Source organism: Camelus dromedarius, chromosome 8 (genome assembly GCF_036321535.1).
Source record: "Camelus dromedarius isolate mCamDro1 chromosome 8, mCamDro1.pat, whole genome shotgun sequence".
Classification (NCBI taxonomy): domain Eukaryota; kingdom Metazoa; phylum Chordata; class Mammalia; order Artiodactyla; family Camelidae; genus Camelus; species Camelus dromedarius.
The window spans coordinates 33,233,512-33,253,702 of NC_087443.1; the positions used below are offsets into that span (position 1 = coordinate 33,233,512).

The 20,191-nt window shown below is 52.8% G+C and overlaps 1 protein-coding gene across 1 annotated transcript in view; it reads right to left on the reverse strand.

The window, feature by feature from the left end:
* The window catches only part of ADAMTS14 (ADAM metallopeptidase with thrombospondin type 1 motif 14), a 75,184-nt gene that overhangs the window by 42,884 nt on the left and 12,109 nt on the right, over nt 1-20,191 (reverse strand). Inside the window, exons 3-4 of the mRNA XM_031461130.2 lie at nt 7,539-7,695; nt 1,530-1,720 (exon numbers count right to left, since the gene is read on the reverse strand). Coding sequence (XP_031316990.1) covers nt 1,530-1,720; nt 7,539-7,695 — 348 coding nt within the window. The remainder of the gene's footprint in view (nt 1-1,529; nt 1,721-7,538; nt 7,696-20,191) is intronic.

Genomic DNA, 20,191 nt, shown 5'->3' on the forward strand with positions numbered 1-20,191 from the left:
CCCAAGGTCAAAAGACAAGAAGAGGCAGAGCCAGACTGTGTGATTCCAAAGTCCACGCTCTTGGCCAACCGACTAATGTCCCATTCCGTATAGTACTGTGATCACTGTGATCAGATGCGAGTCCAACACAGCCTCCAAGAACCTTCCATGTCAGACTGGGTGTAAGCTGATGCCATCCCAGCCCTGGCCCACCTGCAGCCATCTTTTGGTCTATGTGAGAATACAGCCACCCTTCTTACAGGTCTCAGGTCAGAGGACCCTGACCTTAAGGCCAGTGGAGGCCCACTGGAAACCTGGGCTTTCTAAAGAGCCCCCACCGTGTATATCTATCTTCCTTCTCAGCTCTCAGGGTCCAGATGAACGTTTAGGATAAGCTGTTGAGCTGGGTCACCTGCAGACTCAGAGGTGAAGGCGCTGCCCTGCTCTCCCCTGTTGATGAGGCGCATACCCTCCACCCCACTGCTGGCCTCCTCCTGCCTGGACTCCACAGCCGCCCAGCGTGCTGAGCTGGCCCCCGCGTCACCCCTCCACCCGGCTTCGTAGGGCCGGGCCTGGGGTCCTGCCCCGCCTCCCCAGCGTCTGGCCATGGTCTGAGCGATTTCCACCATAGGCCCTACTTTCACCTAGACAGGTCCCCAGCGCCCCAGAGCCACGGCCGCGGGCGCCTCTGCCAAGGGCCTCCTGCCAGAAGCGAAGCATGCAGAGCCCGCCTCTGTCACTTTCACCTCCTTTCCCTTCTGGCCTCTCGTCTCTGTGCCTTGAGCTCAGAGGCCACTGAGCCCCCAGGCCAGGTGTGGCGTGTAGATAGGTTTTGTTCAGCATTCACGTGGTTTTTTTCACTTTAACATTTTTAAAAGTTGGGAGTTTCACTTAGATACCTGGATTTAAATTTTCCGTATATAATAAGTTTTTTAAAAATCTGAATTTCTGACTGTTCTTGAAAAACTGGCCTTCCTGTGACAAAAGCCCTCCATCTCTGCACGAGAGTCCCAAGCAGAAGCTGAGTAGCAGCCACTCACTTGAATAGGACATGAGCTCTCTACGTCATCAGTCTAAAAATTTGCCCGTGACCCTCACTTTCCCTGCCTGTCTGATCTCTGTGAACACCCAAGGCCCACACTGGGGGCCTGGGATCCCCCCAATAGTCTGACAACTCGTGGGCCAGCCTCCGCAGCCTGGGACTGGGCGTTTCCTCCAGACGATGAGTCTCAGGGAAGTCCCTTCAATGCACGTGAGGCCCCCGGCCACGCCTGACCCAGCTCTGAATGTATCCAAACCCAGAACCCACTGTCCGTGCACTCTGGTTTGCTTATAGGCACCTCAGCACAGGCATACACAGCTGAGACCAGGCCGAGGCCTGGAACGAATGTCAGGTCAGCTCAGATCCATCTCACAATGAAACCCGCCGTCCAGCTGGCCTAAGGAGCAAGGAGCCACTTCCCTGAGTGCACCCAGAAAGCACCAGGTCGAGGAGAACCGCAACAACATTAGTGGTCCCCACCCCAGCCCCGGGACTCGGGGACACTCACAATGTTCATGAGGGTGAGGACATAGTTCTGCACGTGCTCCTTGCTGTGGAAGCGAACCACCGAGTCATCCACCGCCAACAGCACCTCGATGCTGTAGCTGCCAGGCTTGGCATGTCGCCGCTTCCGCTCCGCTTCTCCCAGTCGGTCCCCCACCAGGCCCAGCAGGTTGGGAAGGTCACCCAGGCCAAAGGCTGGAACCAGGAAGGGAAGAGACCAAGGTCAAACCCACATAGGGGCTGTCACCACGACACTGCCCGCCAACCCACACCTGTCCCATCACGTGTGCCCTCCCTGCCTCTGAAAGCCAAGTCAGTATGAGGGTTTGTGCCACAACAGGTAATTCGTGGACACGAGCCCTTTCCCTGGTGTGAGGACGTGGCTAAGCGTCTGAGGCAATGAGGAGCAGGGCAGTGAGAACTGGCCCGGGTTCCATTTCCCAACCACTCCTGTCTCCCTGTGTGTCCTGGCCCAAGCCCCTCCACTGCTCTGGGCTCACCTCCCCTCCTGTGACGTGGAAAGAGTAATCTTTGATCTCTTGCCCCACAAGTCAGCTGTAAAAATCAAAGGTACCAGTGGGTGGAAACATCTTGATAAATGAAAAAATCGCGATGTTACTGTGACCTATGCAGGGCATTTTAGGAACCCCTGGAGCACACCTCATGCCTCTCCAATCCCTCCGATCATTGCCAGCACCCCCAAATTTCACCATCACAGCTTTGGCCTTTTGGCTAAAAACAAAATATGTATTTATTTAACCAGCATGTATTAACTGTATTACATAATCTAGGAGTTGTCAAACTTTTTCTGTAAAGGAGCAGATAGTAAATATTTTAGGTTTTGTGGGTCATTTGGTCTCTGTCTCAATTTAGCTGTTGGAGCATAAAAGCAGTTACAGACAATACATAAATGAATCCGTCTAGGTCCCAATAAAACTTTATTTACAAAAACAAGCGGTGGGCCATTTTTGGCCCATGGGCCTTAGTCTGCTGACCCTTACTCTAATCAAATCTAATCCAATCCAATCCTTATAAAACTCTGTCAGGTTATTGTCCTCATTATACAGGTAAACAAATTGAGGTTCAGGGTAGCATGTAGAGGTCTGACTGAGTCAAAAAGCCATGCCTTGATACATGATCATCTATACTGCTACTTAGAAAGATAACATCTTAAGCAGTTATCAGTCATTTACACCATAGCCTGAATGAGAATTGGAGCAACTTTTGTTGGGGCAGTGGAGTGAGCGTGCATGACAGCGCTGTAGGGAAAGCTAAGAAAGCAGGACAGGAGGCTGGGGTCTCTCAAAAAAGCTTCAAACGTCACTTAATGACTTTCCTGCCATCCCACACTGAAGTTCTGACACTTGTATATTGATTTCTAAGAACACTCATTTATCCACAGTTATTTGAGAACCTCCCAGAGACTGGGCCAGGGGCTGAGGCTGTAAAGAGGCCACCACTACAATCCTGGCACATATCCAAGAGGTGTGACTGCAGAAGGGGCCCCACACTTACTAGAACAGTGGATGGTGGGTGGGTGAGGAAAGTAGGACCCTGTCCTTGAGTCCCTCCTCCCAGTGCAAGTGGCAGATAAGAAGCTGGATGGTGACAACAGAGTAACATCAAGGGCTACAGTAGGACTGACTAGGGAAGGCTTCCACCCCAAGGCCCAAACCAGGAATGGGGAGCTAGGGGAGGCTTCTGGAAGAGGAGACATCTGAGCTGGCCGGAGGCGGGGCAGGAGACGACCTGCTGGAGCATGGGGAACAGAGGGCCCAGAGCAGAGGGAACTACACCTGCAGAATCCGTTGTGAGCAAGTATGAGGTCACAGGGTGGGTGACCCTCAGAGATCAATCAACAGGCCCCTTTGCAGAGACCCAAGTTCTGCCTCCAAGCCTCCATGGACATGGCTACTTCAGGAACTGAAGTCTGAGCTCAGGGCGACAGGGAGCTGCAGGGCTCAGCGCTACTGTTTCTCTCTATTCTCCCTGTGGTTAGAGGCACTATAGTGAGAAGGAAGGAAAGCACTAAATTTAAGGCCTGGAAAACGTATGGCCACTGGCCTACTGGAGAAACCAGAAATGGGCAGCCGGCCCTCTGAGCGCTGCTCAGCACGGTGACAGGGCTCAGGCCAGCGCCCGCCCTCACTGCCCCTGAGACCAGGGCCTCTCTCTCTGCAGGTGGACACTGCGCCAGAGCGCCTGGTGCCCTGCTGTCTGATCCCAACAGTGAGTGCAGCAGCCCGGAGCCAAATTCCTGGGAGAGAGGGGAGAAGACCCCCAGGAGGGGAGAGGAGGGGCAAGGGCTCTCTAGTGGAGCAATAGGATGATAACAGCCACTTCCAACACAGGAGCAGTGCCCAAGGGTTTCAGCACTGCAGGTGAAACGTGGAACTTGAAACTTCACTGCCAGGTCTGTCCAAGGGAGGCTCAGAGAGGTTACCTGACCCATCTCAGGTCACACAGCAGGTCCATAGCCAAAAGCCAGAATGTACAGCCAGGTCGGCCACTCCCTATTATCACACCCTAACAGGGCCCACCCAGAATTCTCTCAGAGCAAAAACAGTGAGGGGCATTGGGGAGGGCCTGCTGACATCAGCCACAGACTGTGGAGACGCTCCAGTCACACCCTCTTCGATGTGTGTCTCATCCTTTGGGCCAGATATAGGGAATCCTCAAAGAGGGGAGGGGTGGGGGCAGCAGGCCCCCAGGGAAGCTTTCGATGAGACCACCCAAGAAGCTCCAAGAGAACATAAAATGTGCAGCTGCTTCGGAAAACAGTTAGGCAGATCCTCCAAAAGTTAAACATAGTGTTACGATAGGGCCCAGCAATTCCACTCTGAGGTATATACCCCAAAGAATTGAAAACATATGCTCACACAAAAACTTGGACACGAATGTTCATAGCAACATTATCATAACAACCAAGAAATGCAAACAACCCAAATGTCCATCAACAGATGAAGAGAAAAACAAAATGTGGTACCTGCATACCACAGGGATGGAATATTATCCTGCCACAAAAAGGAGTGGAGTACCAGTACATGCCCTCGCACAGACAAACCTTGGATGCTAAGTGACAGAAGGCCACTCACAAAAGGCCACAGATTGTATGGGTCCATTTGTAGGGGATTTATAGACAAATCTCTAGAGAGAGTAGGTGGATGAGTGGTTGCCAGGGGCTTGAGGAGGGGAAAACAGGAGGGACAGCTAATTAACGGGTATGGGGGGGTTTGTTTTGGGGGTTTTTGTTTTGTTATGGGAGTACTGGAAATGTTCTGGAGTTAGATAGTGGTGGTAGTCGCACAACATTGAGAATATAGAAAAAAAGACACTGAATTGTATACATTAAAATGGTTAAAATGGTGGATTTTTTTCTCAGTTAAAGAGAAGCAGAGGCAGAAGCAGCAGCGCTCAGCCCCAGCCTGGCCGGCAGCCCCTGCAGGGCTGCGTGGTCCCAGCCTCTGGCAGCCCCAGCCTCCAGTCCAGGAGCCAGAACTCCGGTCACAGGCACATACGGCTCCTCAGGAGGACCTGGAGGAAGGCAAGGAAGTCACAGAGCAGGACTGTGGGCTGAGGAAGGAAAGCGCAGCATCAGGAGCATGGGAGCGTCCAGGGCACAGCCTCCAAGGCCAAGGCAGGGTCCAAGGGTCCACAGCCCCTGAGGGGCTGAGGGAGGGCCAGCTCGGCCCTGGAAGTCCAGCCAAGGGAATTTCTACCACCAGACTCAGAGGGTTTTGATTTCTCACCAGAGCCCTTGAGGAAAGTATTGCTGGAACCAAATTCTTTAGGGCCCATCAAGGGTGTGTGTAAGTACGAGTTCGTGTGTGTATGTGTGTGTGTGCTGGTGTATATGAATACACGGGAGTGTGTGCGCGAGGTGTGTGACTCTGTGGGTGTGTGACTGTGTGAGTGTTGTGTCGGATGTGAGTGGGTGAGTGTACGGAGGCGAGTGGAGTGCATGTCAGAGTACCGGGGTGCACGTGTGCCTCCTCGGAAGGTAGCAGTCAAGGCTGTGTCCGGGGTGCCAAGAAGCATCCCCTCTGCCCCAAGTTCACCGGTGCATGTCAGACACCCCTAGAGGGGAGTCCAGGGGAAGGAAGTCCCCACAGGCCACAGCTCAGCTAGAAAATCTGTCTGATGAATCCTCTGATGCTTCCTGCCTTTCCAAGAAGAAAGCGAGACACACCCCACGGGGCAGTGGAGCTCATGGTAATGACACAGGATCTGTCCTCCAGGATCCCAGCCCCTCTGGGGGAAGGGGACAGGCCTGGGAGAGACCCAGGGGCTGAGAGATGCAGGAGAGGAGACGGCTGAGCTGGACCAACCCTGGGCAGGATGGGGGCAGATGGAGACGGGGGCAGGTGTTCAGGCTGGGGAGATATGTCAAAAGCCTGATGGCAGGTGGCCAAGTGGGCGCCCAGGCATTTCTGTGTGTGCTGAGACAGACACCCAGGGACATGAGGCAAAACCTTTCACCTGAACGTTAAATGGAGACAGGCGCACCAGACCACTGCACAGCCTGGGCTCAGACCCGCTGCTGCCTCGAAACAATAGAGCCACTGAGTCAAGGTTTCCTAGAAGGTCCTCTGTTGCCCTCCTCTTTCTAAGGAAGGACCCCCGTGGGCTGAGGCCATGGTGCCGCCCCCAGGCCCACAGGAGTTGCAGCCAGGCAGCCTGATGAGAAGGAGCTCCACGCCCAACTCGGCCATCTCGGCCTCCCAGGCACCTGTGGTCAGACTCTGTGGTCGGTTCCAGGCTCACAGCTCCAGAGTGGGACTCCTCCAAGGTCTCTCTCCCAGAGGGGGAATTTATGGTCTTCTGATTCAGACTGTCTCAGATAAAACAGAACCTTGGCGAGACTTGTTGTTCTTCGCAGCCGTGGTGGAGGGAACTGTGAGGGTCACACCTGCTCCTGAAACCCTCCCAGCTCATCCTGGCCCTCACCCCCACCCAACCCCAGGCTTCCACCACCGTCACATAAGTGCAGCATCACTTATGAGTGACAGGGGGACAGCAGCTGGGGCTTCGAGGGAGGCATTATATGTGGGGACAACTGGTTTCCAGGCATTCCTTCACGCTAGGCTCAACCCTGCCAAGGCCCTGGAGAGAGGGTGTGGTCCCCTCATGGCCAGATTCCACCCAGGGTCTTCTCACGTTCTCTTAGCCAGAGGGGCTTTGAGACAAAGCTACGCGGACCATGAAGTTGGCACGGGCCCAGGACCAGCACACAACGCACTCACTGCATCATTTGCTCAATCTCGATCTTGGGTCCCAAGTATCACTGGTGTGCAGGCTCTGGCACAGGCCACTGTGGGGCAGAGACACTCCCCTTCTCAGGGGCTCTCACCCTTACATGGCAGTAGTTACTTTAATAACAAGATGGTGATAAGAGTAACCATTCATCAAACACCTACTACGTTCCAAGCTCCATGCTGGGATTTCTATACACACTATAGCTAGCACACACAACCTTAGAGGTAACAATGATCACCCTTACTTCACAGATTGAGGCTCAAGAGAGGTTAAGCAACTTGCTTAGGGTTACAAAGTATATGGTGTTGGAGGTAGGATTTTAAAATGGTCTGTTGGACACAAAGCTGAGCCTGGTGCCCTGACCCCAGGCAGTCTCCCTATAAGTGCCCTAAGAACCTCCTTCCTGCGGCTCCCAGAGGTTGCACTGATTTTTAGGGGGAAGAGCTAACTTCAGCCATTCCATCTTCTGCCTTAGCAGAGAAATAGTCTTGCAAAGCAGCATGAGCCCCTTGGAGGCTCTGGAGTCCTTGGGACCAGTTTAGGGAGCCCAAGCAGCAACTCTGGCTCCCAACTCCAGCCTGTTATAGTAGCCTCTAAAACCCAGGGTGCTTCTCTGCTGGTACAGTAGGTCTATGTGGCCCAGTTCCATTACACAGATGAGAAAACTGAGGCCAGGAGTTGAGAAGGCCAGAAATTACTTTAAAAACCCTCAGGGGTGTGGACAGAGGTAGAGCTAGGGGCCCTGCCCATAGCCTACCTTCATTGTGAAGGTCCCCGAAAGGCTCTGCCCACGCCTGCTGGGTGGCTTCCCGGCGGTACACCACGTGCGTCCTCCCGCTGGCCTCCGTCTCCTGCTGCCCCCGCTCCAGGGGCTCAATGAAGTAGTCGGTGCTGTCTGTGCGGATGAGGCCCGCCTGGACCAGGGACACAGTGAGCAGGAGGAAATGGGGGGAGAGAGAAGAGGCATGAATACACAGCAGACGGGTGAGCATTTGTGACTGCCAGCGTGTGACCACACAACATCTCTCCCTCCAGAGGCTTGGGATGCCCTGGGATGCCAGCAAGGTCGTGGGGAGGGGATGTCAGGAGGCCGAGCAAGGGCTCCCATGCCCATTGCAAGCAGAGAAGTTACGCTTTTACTGTGTGGTGCACTCTCGGGGTTCCGCCTAACATTCCATTTAAACAAAGGGTTCCAGTGGTGGGGCTGGGGCTGGGACTGGGACTGGCGAGGGTGGTCACTGCCACAAGGACTATGCACACATCCCAGGGCACCGCATTCCACCCAAAGTGCTATCACTGTCCTGCGGAATTGCCTTAACCTACAAGCAGACAAGAGAGGAAAGTCCTGTCAGTAAAGGTTAATTATCCCGATGTCCCTAAGCTTGGGCTGGTCCCCCACCGCAGTACAAAGCACTATTATTTCAGATTTAAAGCATGTGTGCATGCACGCCAGGGAGGGCAGTTCATGTTTGCTGACAATAAACGAGCCAGGAGAGTGCCCCAGAAGTGCATGCTCTGTTTCCAATCTAATTTTTCGCCTGCATCAAAATAGTCCCTTAAAAAAAAATCAAATGTTGGCCTTGGAAATAAAAACATAAAAATATAACCTTGGCCAAGCCCAGCCAACAGGTTATTAGCCCCCCATGAAGGCAATATTCACAGCGGCCAATGAAACATATAACTAGGTATGTGTGAGCACACGTGGAGCCGCACAGCCCCCTCCTCCCCAGGCACCAGCTCTATAAAGCAGGACTGGGCACCCACCACAGGGCCTGGAAAATAGTAGGCAATCCTCAATAAATATATACTTGTTGAATTCCTTTACTCATTCAACAAATACCTACTGAGTGCTTACTACATACCAGCACCGCGCCAGACACTGGGAACGCAGCTGTGAACACAAAGCAGGGAACGAAGGAACCATTTTTATAACTCGATTGGACCTTCCCATTAGAATAGGAGCTGCCTCTTTTTAAAGCAGCCACAACTTTGCACAACTAAATTCCACCCATTTTCCCACCTCAGCCTGCCCTGGGCTTGTTTCTTGGGGATCCCCCTCCCATCCCTGCTAAGCACACCCCACCGAACCTCCCAGCAGCTGCCAATCTTTTTCCTGTCCCTTCCAGCTACATCTGTCTGTCAAACTACAAACATCATTTGGATCAAACCAAGATGTCTGCCTTCTGCATCAGTCAGGAGGCCAAAAAATGTTCTCAGGAAAACAATTGTGTTACTAGAATAAGTTTGAGGCTTCCCAAGGCAACCATTTTATCAGGTGCTGCTCAATTGTCTGCAAAAGTTCTGGTCTGCTTATTAAAATGTCCATATCAAACTCTATATTAAGCAAACAGCCTTTCATTTAAAGCACTTTCCCTTTTTCCCTTTTGCACCTGCTGTGCGCCTAGGGCAGGGGAAAACAGATAAAGAAGGCCCAGCCTTTGGCTGTAAGTTGCCCATCATCTGGAGGGAGGGGCCCGCAGAGGAGCAGAAGGGGAGCCAAAAGGTTGTGCGTGGTGTTTGGCAGGTATACCTGAGGGACAGTTATCCACCAGGCTCTCAGTTTCAAAGGGAAGAAATTCAACTTGAACCCTCCTGGATCAAAGGGGAGTGTGTTGGCCCCATGACAAACCATGGCAGGTGCAGGCACTGGAAGCGAGGGGCCCAGTGCCCTCGGCTCTCTCTCCACCCCTCCCCTCGGCCCCCTCTGCATCGGCTTTATTTCCCCAGACAAGGCTAAGTAGCCCGTTCTTGCCGGCACATCTCTGCCTTGACACCAGAGACAAGGAGACTTTCTTTGCATATCCATCTGAAACAGCCCAAGGAAGACTGTGGTTGGTCCATCCTGAGTCACATGGTGACCCTCGGATGGGCAGTCCCCGCTAGACCCTCATGGCCAACAAAAGGGTACTCACTGCATCAGAAGAAGGGAGAAACTGTTAGGATAGTAAAATAAACCCACCTGAGCTAAAAAGGGCACACCAGGTAGAGGACCTGGGCACAGGTGTGGAAGCAGGAAGGGCAGTGTGGGGATGGGGGAGGCATTCAGGCTCCTGGGCTGAGGCTGAGCCAAACCTGCATAAATGATGGCCAGTTTGGAGGGCCTCGGCCACAGCAGACCTGCAGAGCACCCCTCTTCTCTGCCCCACAAAGGATGTCAGTCTTCCAGAGAACACAGGGCGGCAGGATGAGAGGGCCCAGAGCATTCTCCACAAAGCTACTGCAGCTCTACTGCCACCAGGGCTCCTGAGGAGGCTCTGGGCCAAGCCCCACACCCATCCATCCCATACTGTTTTTGCACCTCTGTCTGATACCAAGAGCACTGTTCCGACCCCGTCGAAGCCTCCAAGACCAAGCAAAGCAAGAGACCCTCACAGCACCAGTCAGATGACCTGTGTTTCATCCAAGCCAAACTCACAGAAACCCAGGCTTGCCGAGGGCTGTAGCTGTGCTGTCTCTGCCCATCACACCTCTGGAAGCAGCCTGGCAGAGGAGAATTCTCAGACCAGGGGACAGATGGCTCCACTCAGCTACCACTACAGACTAGGTCACTTCACCACGCCACGCCCACCCCCACCCCCATTTTGGGAGTTGGTTAACCAATTGCACAAGGAGGATTCTTCTAAATCTGGCATTCCCTGCCTCATCTCCAGACCTCAGTGCCTCATACAAGGGATGCAGGTTCCAAAGTGATGTGCAAGGTATACGGCCAGGCTGTAAGTCACTGCCTTCCAGTCCACCCCTCCCTTTCAAGACCACCATGCCTGCCCCAGTCTGAGGCTTCAATACCTCGACAACATCCCCAGTTGGGAGACCTCTGACATTTGCTTGGATGCCTATAGAGATGTATCCTATTCCACACAGGGACACAGGTAAGGTTTGACAGAGCTGAAACACACTTCCCTACATTCCGCCCTGTATGCACAGTCTCATTATCACTGATATTAATAACAGTATCTGCCACTTGTATTTACACATCTTAATTCATCTCTACAACATGCGTACGAGGTAGGCGCTAATATTAGACATCTCATGGATGAGGAAACAGAGGCTCAGAATGGTTAACTAACTTGCCCAGAGTCACCGAGCAAGTAAGGGACAGCACTAGAATAAGAGCCCAGTCTGTGTGGCTCTTAACCACCAGGCTCTATTACCTCAGGCCATCCCTGGGCCCTGCTTCTGCCCTGGGGGCCCGCCTGGAGCAAGAAAACAATCCCCTCATGGTCCCATCTGCAAATCCCTGGGCCTCTGGTCTGAGCAAGCAGGATGTTCACTTCTCACCTCTGGGCAGAACGCTCCCTTGGAAGCCAGTCTACCTCCTACCTCTGATGTGAGAATGAGGAGACACTTCGGCCCACAGCCCGAAAAGGAGCAGACCCCTCCCACTGCCAGATGACCGCCCCAAGGGCAGCCTGAAAGGGTTCTCACACCATCCTCATCACATCCTCAGCCCTCCACGACCAGCCGTGGAAGCCCTAGGGACTGGTCTAGCCCCATACCCTCAGGCCTCTGCCTGGGGAAGAGTTAAAAGAACCCCATTTCTCTACCCCCTGTTAACTGTTTAGGGCAAAGACCCAAGAGCCGCCATACACAACCTGGGAAATAAGTTTCAAACCTCTCTGCAAGCGCAGATCCCACCAGCCCCCCAAGATCAGGGGCAGAACCTCCCCAGTGATCGTCCTTGTCCATCTTGGGCATGATGTCTAGGCCTTGACAGGCAGTTCCGGTCCAGGTCGGGGCTCCCTCTTGTCCTCAGAGACCTTCCTCCTAGAGAGGGGATGGGAAGGCAGGCTAGGCCACCCCCTCCCTTGGTTTTCCCGTCCGCACCAGGAGAGGTTTGGCCCGCACTCCCCTCCGGTGCAGCCCCAGCCAGGAAACCAGGCACCGCTCAGGGCAGACAGACTGGCAACGGGAATTTTCTGGCTCTCTGCCTCCTCGCCAAATTACTCCCGTCTCTCCATTTATGAGAAGTTTATATTTCTGAAAAGTGGTGGCTAACTTTAAGGCACTAAAATCAAGTCAAATTTCTGTGTACGAAATCAAGAAAAAGGGAAAAAATAAGTTTTGGTAGAATGGAAAATATATGTCACCCATATCTGTTTTCAGCCATAACTTATTCTTCTGAAAACAGTAAATAAGTAGGAAATACAGACTAAAAGACACTTTATGCAATAAAAATAACATCAAATAGCTGATTACATCCAATCGAGCCACACACTATATAGGCCTTCGGACAAATTCTCCAAATGGAAGCCCTCCAGCGGGCAGGCCCAGCCCTACTCCAGACCCTTAACACGGCTGCTTCTGAGGACCCTTTCCTGGAAGCTATGTGGCTGATGGGGGGCCTGTCTGAATTTTCTAATATGGCTGTGATATTGCTTTGGTTGCAAAGGTGACACCTTCTGCTGCATCTTCATCCAGAGGCCTTCAAGTCACGCTAACTGAGGTTTTCTCGTCCACCTACCCCTCAGGAGAAATCCCCAAGTCCAAGGTGTAATTTCAGGGCACCTGAAGGAGACAGGCGATGACTGAGCAGGTGGTGCTGGCTTAGAAATCACCTGTGTCCCACTGTGGGTCAGAAATGAGCACATTCAGTTGGTCACCAGTTGTTAAAGTATAGAGTGAGGTCCTAAACATTTTAGCAGATAACGGAAGCCATATTATTTTGAAATTAGTATGTACGCATGCATGTGTATGTATAAACGTGTTTATTCTCAAATCGCATGTACTTGCAGGTAAACTGGGAGGCAAGGGTACAATAAGCCAAGAGACCGATCTCCTGGGAGGCCACAGGAAGGGATCCCCAAGGACTGGAATGTGTCCTTGGACGGTGCAGAAGTCCAGACTTGGACAAAGGCAGGGATCCATCTGTGCTGAATCAAGTACAGAGACAATGAGCAAAGACCCCACCAGGGGTCCAAGAGGGGCAAGTGGCTGGGCTCTGAGAGGACAGCTGCAGGCTCTCTGGGAAGGGGGAACCCCGAGCCCCCTTGCTGCACCCTCAGATTGGCCAACCTTTGTCAAATGCCCAGAAGGAGGGTCCATGTCAAGATGGCGGCTCCAGTGGAGCCAGCTGAGGTACGGGCCAGGTCACCCCTTCCTTCACCTTCCAAGGCCAGCCCACATGGGGCCTCCCCAGAATGGAAAGAAGCAGAGCAGGCCACCCCCAACCCAACCATCCTGCCACCTCCCAAGGAGAGTGCCTTCTCAGGCCTGAACTTGTTCTGGAAATTCCATTACGAAGGTTTTACTGCCAGCTGTGCTGTCTCAGGTTCTAGGTTTCCAGCAAACTCAGCCTGGAACTGTTCCACCAGAAGAAACAAAAGAAAACCTACCAAGTAGAGGCTGGTGATGCACACAGCTGGGAGTGGCACAAGAATCAGAATTGGCTTCTACCAGGTTCACCCCCAACTCAGCGACCGGCTTCTATCCTCGGCCACTGCCAGCCACGCTCCCTCCCAAGACCACATCACCCACTACAACCTCAGAAACCTTGACCGCAGGTGTCACCTTCTCTACCACAACCATCCTGCTCACCTAACTCTAGCACGCTGGCTCCAGCTGCTACTAAACTTCATCAAGACCTCCGATACGTGACCCCACCATTCTGTCACTGTCAATCCCTCCTCCAAGTCCTCGCTTCCCTTCCTACCACCTTGGACTTCTTGATCCAGATGCATAATAATTTTGCGAACACCCATAACTCTCTCCCGCCTTTCCGTCCATCTTGCTCTCACAGATAAGCCTCTACCCTGGTTCAACCCAAGCCACCCACTTCACGTCTGCACACCGATGGAGAAAACGCACACGGTGCCCACTGGTCACACTTGGAAGCAGTGGCCACAGCTCCCACGTGAGCACGGTGCTGGTTGGGGATTCTTCAGCACTTCCCTGTTCCATCTGTGTTCCAGTTTCCTATGGGCTTAGATGGCTAACCCACCCTCTGCCTTCATCCTCTCCTGTTTTCAAGGAGAAAACAGACACCATCAGGGAGGCTCTCCTGCCACCATATGAACTCCCACAGCCATGCCCTCCCTCTCCTCCCACCATACCCTGTGCTCAGGACCACCTCCTCCTCACCTCCTCAAGGACTTAACTCTTGCAACTAGCATCCCTCTTTCTGGCATGACCACGCCCTCCCTCTCTCCTAGATGATTCTCATTGACATATAAGTGCACTCAAGGACCTCCCACCTGTGAAACTCCCTCCCTCCCAGTCCTGTCCAGCTGTTGCCACAGTCTCTGCTTCCCTCCACAGCAGAAAGAGCTGTCTACACTCACTGCCTCCACCTCTGTGCCTCAGGCCTCTCCTCTATCCACACAACAGGAGTTTCTAGAACCACCACTTCCTGGAAACTGCTCTCACCAGTCATATGACCTCCTGTTTCTGGCCAGAGCCAGAAATCACTTCTTTGCCCTGGTCTTACTCAGTTCCTCTGGCCACACACACATGCTCCCTGCGAATTTCCCCTGATCCTATGGCTTTAAATACCCTGTATTTGCATATAACTCCCAAATCACATTGCCCGCCCAGACCCCTCCAAAAATTCCATGTAGGATTGTCCAACAGCCTCCCTGATAGAGACCCTGGGTGTTTGCTGGGCACCTCAAACTTTAGAGCAGACGTGCCCCTCCCCTTGCCTTCTCCATCTCTGCAAATGACACCATTTTTCCCCCGGTTGCTCAAGCCAAAAAATCAAGGGGAGGGACGGGCCCAGGGAGTAGTCTTTTTCAAGCCCTCCCACCTTTCCAACGGTTCTGCTGAAGTCAATTCAACTGAAAAGATGGAGCCAACATAACCTGCAGGGAACAGCCTCTCTGCAGGATCACCCTGGGCCACTGCATCTGATTCACAAGTGTGAGGGAGCCAGCACCCCAACCCCCCATACCCTGGGGGCATCCTTTCTTCCCACACTACATCCTTACGTCTTTATGAAGCATCTACTGCACACTGGGCTTGCTGCTGGGGGTGGGGATGCAAAAGGACATGAAATCAGCCTCTGCTCTCCAGATAAGGGGCTGTATCTAGTATACATAAAGAACTCTTACTACTCAACAGTAAAAAGACAACCCAATTTAAAAATGGGGAAAGAATCTGGGTAAACATTTCACCAGGGAATATATATAGATGGCCAATAAGCACAAGAAAAGATGCTCAATATCACCATTAGGAGAATACAAATCAGAACTACAATGAGATACCTGTCATACCCACCAGGAGGGCTAGAATCAAAAAGCCAGATACTAAAAAATGTTGACAACAACGTGGAGAAACTGGAACCCTCATACATTGCTGGTGGGAATGTAAAATGGTGCGGCCACTTTGGAGAATAGTCTGGCAGTTCCACAAAATATTAAACAGTTTCCCCATGACCTAGAAATTCTACTCGTTTGTATATACTCAAGAGAAATGAAAACATACGTCACACAAAAACCTTTACACAAATGTTCACTGTAGGGCTACTGACAGTAGCTAAGAAGTGGAAACAACCCAAATGCCTATCAGCAGATGAATGGATAAACCAAATGTGGTGTATCCATACAATAGAATGTGATTCAGCCACAAAAAAGAAGGAAACGGTGAAAAACACTACAACATGGATGAATCTTGAAAACGTTATGCTAAGTGAAAGAAGCCAGTCACAAAAGGCCACATGTTATACAATTCCATTCATGTGAAAGTCTAGAATAGGGAAATCTATAGAGACAGAACATCTTTTAGTGGTCACAGGGAACCAGAGTAATGGATTGGGGTGGGCAATAGCTAAAGGGCACAGAGCTCCTTTCTGAGATAGTGAAAATATTCTAAAATTAAACGTAGTGATAATTACACAACTCTGTGCATATAATAAAAATCCATCAGTGCATATAATAAAAATCCGTTGACTTGTGTACTTTAAATGGGTGACTTGCATGGTATGTGAGTTGCATCTCAAGAAAGCTGTTAAAAAGATGACACACATGCAAGGAGATGAGAGACAGGCATGGAGATGACACAAGTGCATGGAAACAAGAGACACACATGAGGAGCGACACATGTGCCGGCTGACAGCACACACGCACTCAGCACGCAGGCTGCCCGCTACCACGGAAACGTGAGTCAGCGCGGCTGGGATGAAAGCCTGTGGACACTAGATTCCACATAATTCAAACCTGATGTGGCAGCCCCAAGCCACAGGAGCTCCGCTGGAGGCTGGGCTGCCAAGGCCTGGGCCCAAGCCAAGGAAAGTCTGAAAGCTGATTCATACTGAGCTGCAGCCTTGGGGACAGGCAGGAGGAAGGAGCCCTCAGAGGAAGGAGTCGAGAACCGCCAGGCTTGTCCTCAAAGGGCAACACGCGCCCGACACAGGCAGCATCAGAACTCCCAGAGCTGCCCGAGGCTCAGAAGAAACACCTGGAAGCGGAGCATCTCCACCAGCTGGAGGTGGTTATCTGGAATGACCGCTAGCTCGGCCCACTTCCCAGGGTCATGACCTCTGCAGGCCCCACACCCTGGGGGTGCTGGGTAAAAGGCTACTGAGGTCTTGAGAGGCCCAGTCCTTTTGCAGCGAGGATCCTTCCCTTTTGCAGCGAGGGAAAAAGCAAAGTGGTAGATGTGCTGGGTAAATGTAGAGACCTCCAGAGCCAGAATCCCGGGGTCCTGCCACTCTCAGATCCCTATCTGAAAAGGAAAGCCAATTCGGCACAGAATGCCTGCCTCTACAACGAGCAAGTAAAAATCATATAACAATTGCTTCAAAATGAAGTTTAAAAGGAAATAAACCCAACATAACCCTCCTTTTCTGTGATCCAACCTCCCTGCAAAGTGATGCAGACGCTACACTTGGGAGTGAAACACCTGGGGCTTCACCCCAGCTGAGACCCTTCCCAGCTGGGTGATGCAAGCCCTATCCAAGCCTCAGTTTCCACATCTGAAACAAAGGATTGATGGGAGGATGGAATGAAGTAATGAAATGCCCCCTCCTAAGGCCCAGCCCACAGCAGGCAGGCAGCCTTTTCCTCTTCTTCCTTCTTCGGCCTGGATCTCCTGGTCCCCCAACTTTTAAGTCAAACACAGAGTAGACTTTTCCAGGAGGCTTCAGCAGTGGGTCTTACCCCTAGATGCCCATTAAAACCACCTGGGAAAACTGAGAACAACTAAACCCAGGCCACACCCCAGGGTGGGGGCGCAAGAAATGTCTCAAAGCCGCCCAGGTGATTCTAACGTGCCGCCAGGACTGAAAAAACCTGGTCTCTACTACAGAAGCTTCCAAATGGAGTAATGGAACTAAGTGGACTGTTAAGGTGATCATCCACGTTTCACAGAGAGAGCAGTGGCAGCACGGGCTGCTGGACCAGAATTAGTTTGTCACAATGCAGGAAATGGGCAAGAAAGACAGCGAGGGGACGGGAGGACAATGAGTACATGCCCTGACCGAGGCAGGCAGAGGAGGGGACTCCGGACAGGCCGGAAGACCGCACACCTCTTACACTGTGAGCATTGCCCTGGGCTGAGCACGACCAAGGATCTCCTGGACCACACGTGATTTGTGACGCAGGTGCTATCTTAGAACCTAACCACCCCCTCCCCTCAAGGTGGCATTCTATCGTGAGTGAAGAGAGTAATTCGCCAGAATTGCCCTGAGCTGGGTGGGTCTGGGAAGCTGGGGAGGGAGGCTGTGATCTCCGAGGCAGCCACTGGCCAGCCAGTGATGTCGCAGCACCCTGACCTGAGCTGGGGAGCCTACAGTGCAGGGTGAGGACAATTAGTAGCGATATCTCTATGACAATGCTGCTGCTTCTGTTGAAGGTGGTGATTGATTTTATCCTCTGGCCCCGTGGAGAACAGAGCTGCTTAGATCTTCTTGCAACTCTTCTTCAAGCTTGGCAAATGTTCTTAAAGGAAGAATGCTCTCTTTTTATGGTGCCCCTCCCCCTCAGTGGCAGTGATCCTGGCCCGGGGTAGGACAGGGCCTCACATGCAGGTGCTCAGAGACTCCCCTTCTGCTGCAAACTCCCACCCTGGAGCCCAGCCAGAGTCAAGGGCAGACCCTGCCAGGCTGGCAGCCACCACCAGTTTCCATTCCCTGTGCCCAGGAGCCACGTGGCTCTGAGGCTTTCCCCTCTGTCACCACCATGGCCTACCAAGTTTGGACTGGGACCTCTGCCTGGCCCCCTGCTTGGCCCAGAGTCCTGGGAGTGGTGGGGGCTTCAAGACAAGGAGACAGGAAGCAGCCCTCAAATGCCAGGAGGCGGCGTGGCTGCCAGGCCAGGGAGCGGCTCCCCGAATCAAGGCCCTGCAGTCTGAACTCTAAGGCTCGGAAGCAAGCCAGCTGATGGCAGGGCGGCTCCAGGCAAAAGGTGCAGCCAGTCTCAGCCCCGCCTGCAGCTGAGGGCTGGCCCGCAGCAGGTCACTTGTCCCAACCAGGTCTCCCCTCTGATCCATGCCGACATTAGCCTGCCCCAGAGGGCCCTACAGAAGGCAGGTGAGTGCAGAGAACGGAAAGAGCAGTGGACCCAGACGCCTGAGCTCCTGTGCCGCACCCAGGTCTCATCGCACGAGGGGCTCCTGACAACACATACCCCTCCATGTGTTGCTGCCCTCCTCGGCACATATAGACAAAACCATACTAGCTGGAAAGCACCATCAAATGGGGCATGTTGCTGTCCTTCATCCTGCCCAGGGCCCAAGACCATTAGCATGTTTTCCAGATTTCTTAGATTTCTTAGGACTCTGACACTTGGCCAAAGCTTGTCTGTGCTAAGCCCTGTCAGTTACTGGTAGCTCAAATGCCCACATTCCAGCTACTTAGGCCGCTCACCTGTCCCCGACTCACTTCACGGGTTCACATACATCTCTGCAATTTACTCCTCCTAAACCTCTGTCTGAAACACTACTCATCTGTTCATTCATTCATCAGATAAACACCGGGCAGACCCTGTTCTAAGTGCAGGGGACACAGCCAGAAATCCCCCCTCCCCTGGAGCTGACAGGCCACCGCGGGGGTGAGAATATGGCACACCTGATAGAAACAGTCAGGGAGGAAAATGAAGCAGAGGAGAGAACTGGAGGCTGAAATTTTAACTCAGGGAGTCGGGGAAGATGTCACTAAGAAGAGGACACTGGCACACAAGCCCGCGGGAGATGAGGGGCAGGGGCGTGCAGCATCGGGGGAGGAGGGTAGTCAGGAGGAGCGTGGAGGTGGCAGGGGAGGGAGGGCAGGGGGTCACGGCAGCCCCAGGGAAGGGACGATCACCCAGGGCCTGACGGGCCTCTCCCGGAGGAGTAAGATGGGAGGACTTGGCTCTAACAGGACTCTGGCTGCTGTTGGTGAAGAGATGGCAGGGGGCGTGGAGGGAAGCGGGGAAATCAGTTAGGGGGGCCACTCCCATCACCCAGATTGAGGTGGCTCGGACCCAGATACGTCTGTCTCTCTTTTAGACGTGAGCTTCAGGAGGACAAGTACTGATCCACAACACAGGGCCGACTTCGGAACAAAACCTCCTTCAGCAAACATCCTTGGGGCCAAGTCTCCAAAACGAACTCCCTTGGGCATATTGCCCTTAATGAGGGGCCTCTCCCACAAAATGCAGCTGTGGCTTAGGGGACAGCCTCGGGACTGTGAATTATGAGGTGACAAAATATCAAGGACTTGAGGCACCCAGGCCAGCAGCCTGCCAGGCTACAGAGCACAAGGCCTCTTTGGGCTGGAGGAGCAAATTCAGAGTGTGGGCTCCTGCCAGCCTCCAGGGGCGGAAATGAACCTCTGCTGTGGGGCGGGGGTGGCTCAGGGGGTATGAGTCTTTTCTGGACAGGTCAAAGGTGTAAGTATTAGGCTGGCTTAAAAGCGAAGACTGACAAAGGGCTTCAAGCAACGCGTTAGGAACAGGGTTTGCGTTCAGACTGACCAAGTCCTGACAAACACTCCCATCTCCAGACATTTCTCTAAAAGGGCCTGTTTCTACTGCCCCCTCAGTCATCTTATGGAAAAAAGAAGAAAAGGGGCTTTAATGGGTTTTAACATTCTATGGCAAGTAGTGCGTGCATAACAGCAGCCCACCGCCTTCCACAATTTTGAAAATGGATAAAACAGCGCAATGGTGAACGGAGCTGAGAAACACCAGAAGGTTCCGTTTGAGCCTCAAATTCCGCTAACTGGGAGTTTGGCATTTGTTTTTTTCTTAACTGGCTTCCCAGTCTTCAGGAGGACTATGACACACAGAAGTTGAGCCATCCACCCTCGCAGTGGGAGCCTCGTAAACACCTCCACTAGGGACCCAGGCCCGAGGACTCCCAGGGTTCCCCCCACAGGGCAACCGCCGGGCCAATCCCTTTAGCATTTGTGCTCTGAAGCTGTTGCCATGACCACTGAGTCCCTGGTTGTTACACGATTTACGACCTCAAGGAATAATTCCCATTTACTAACTCAGGAGA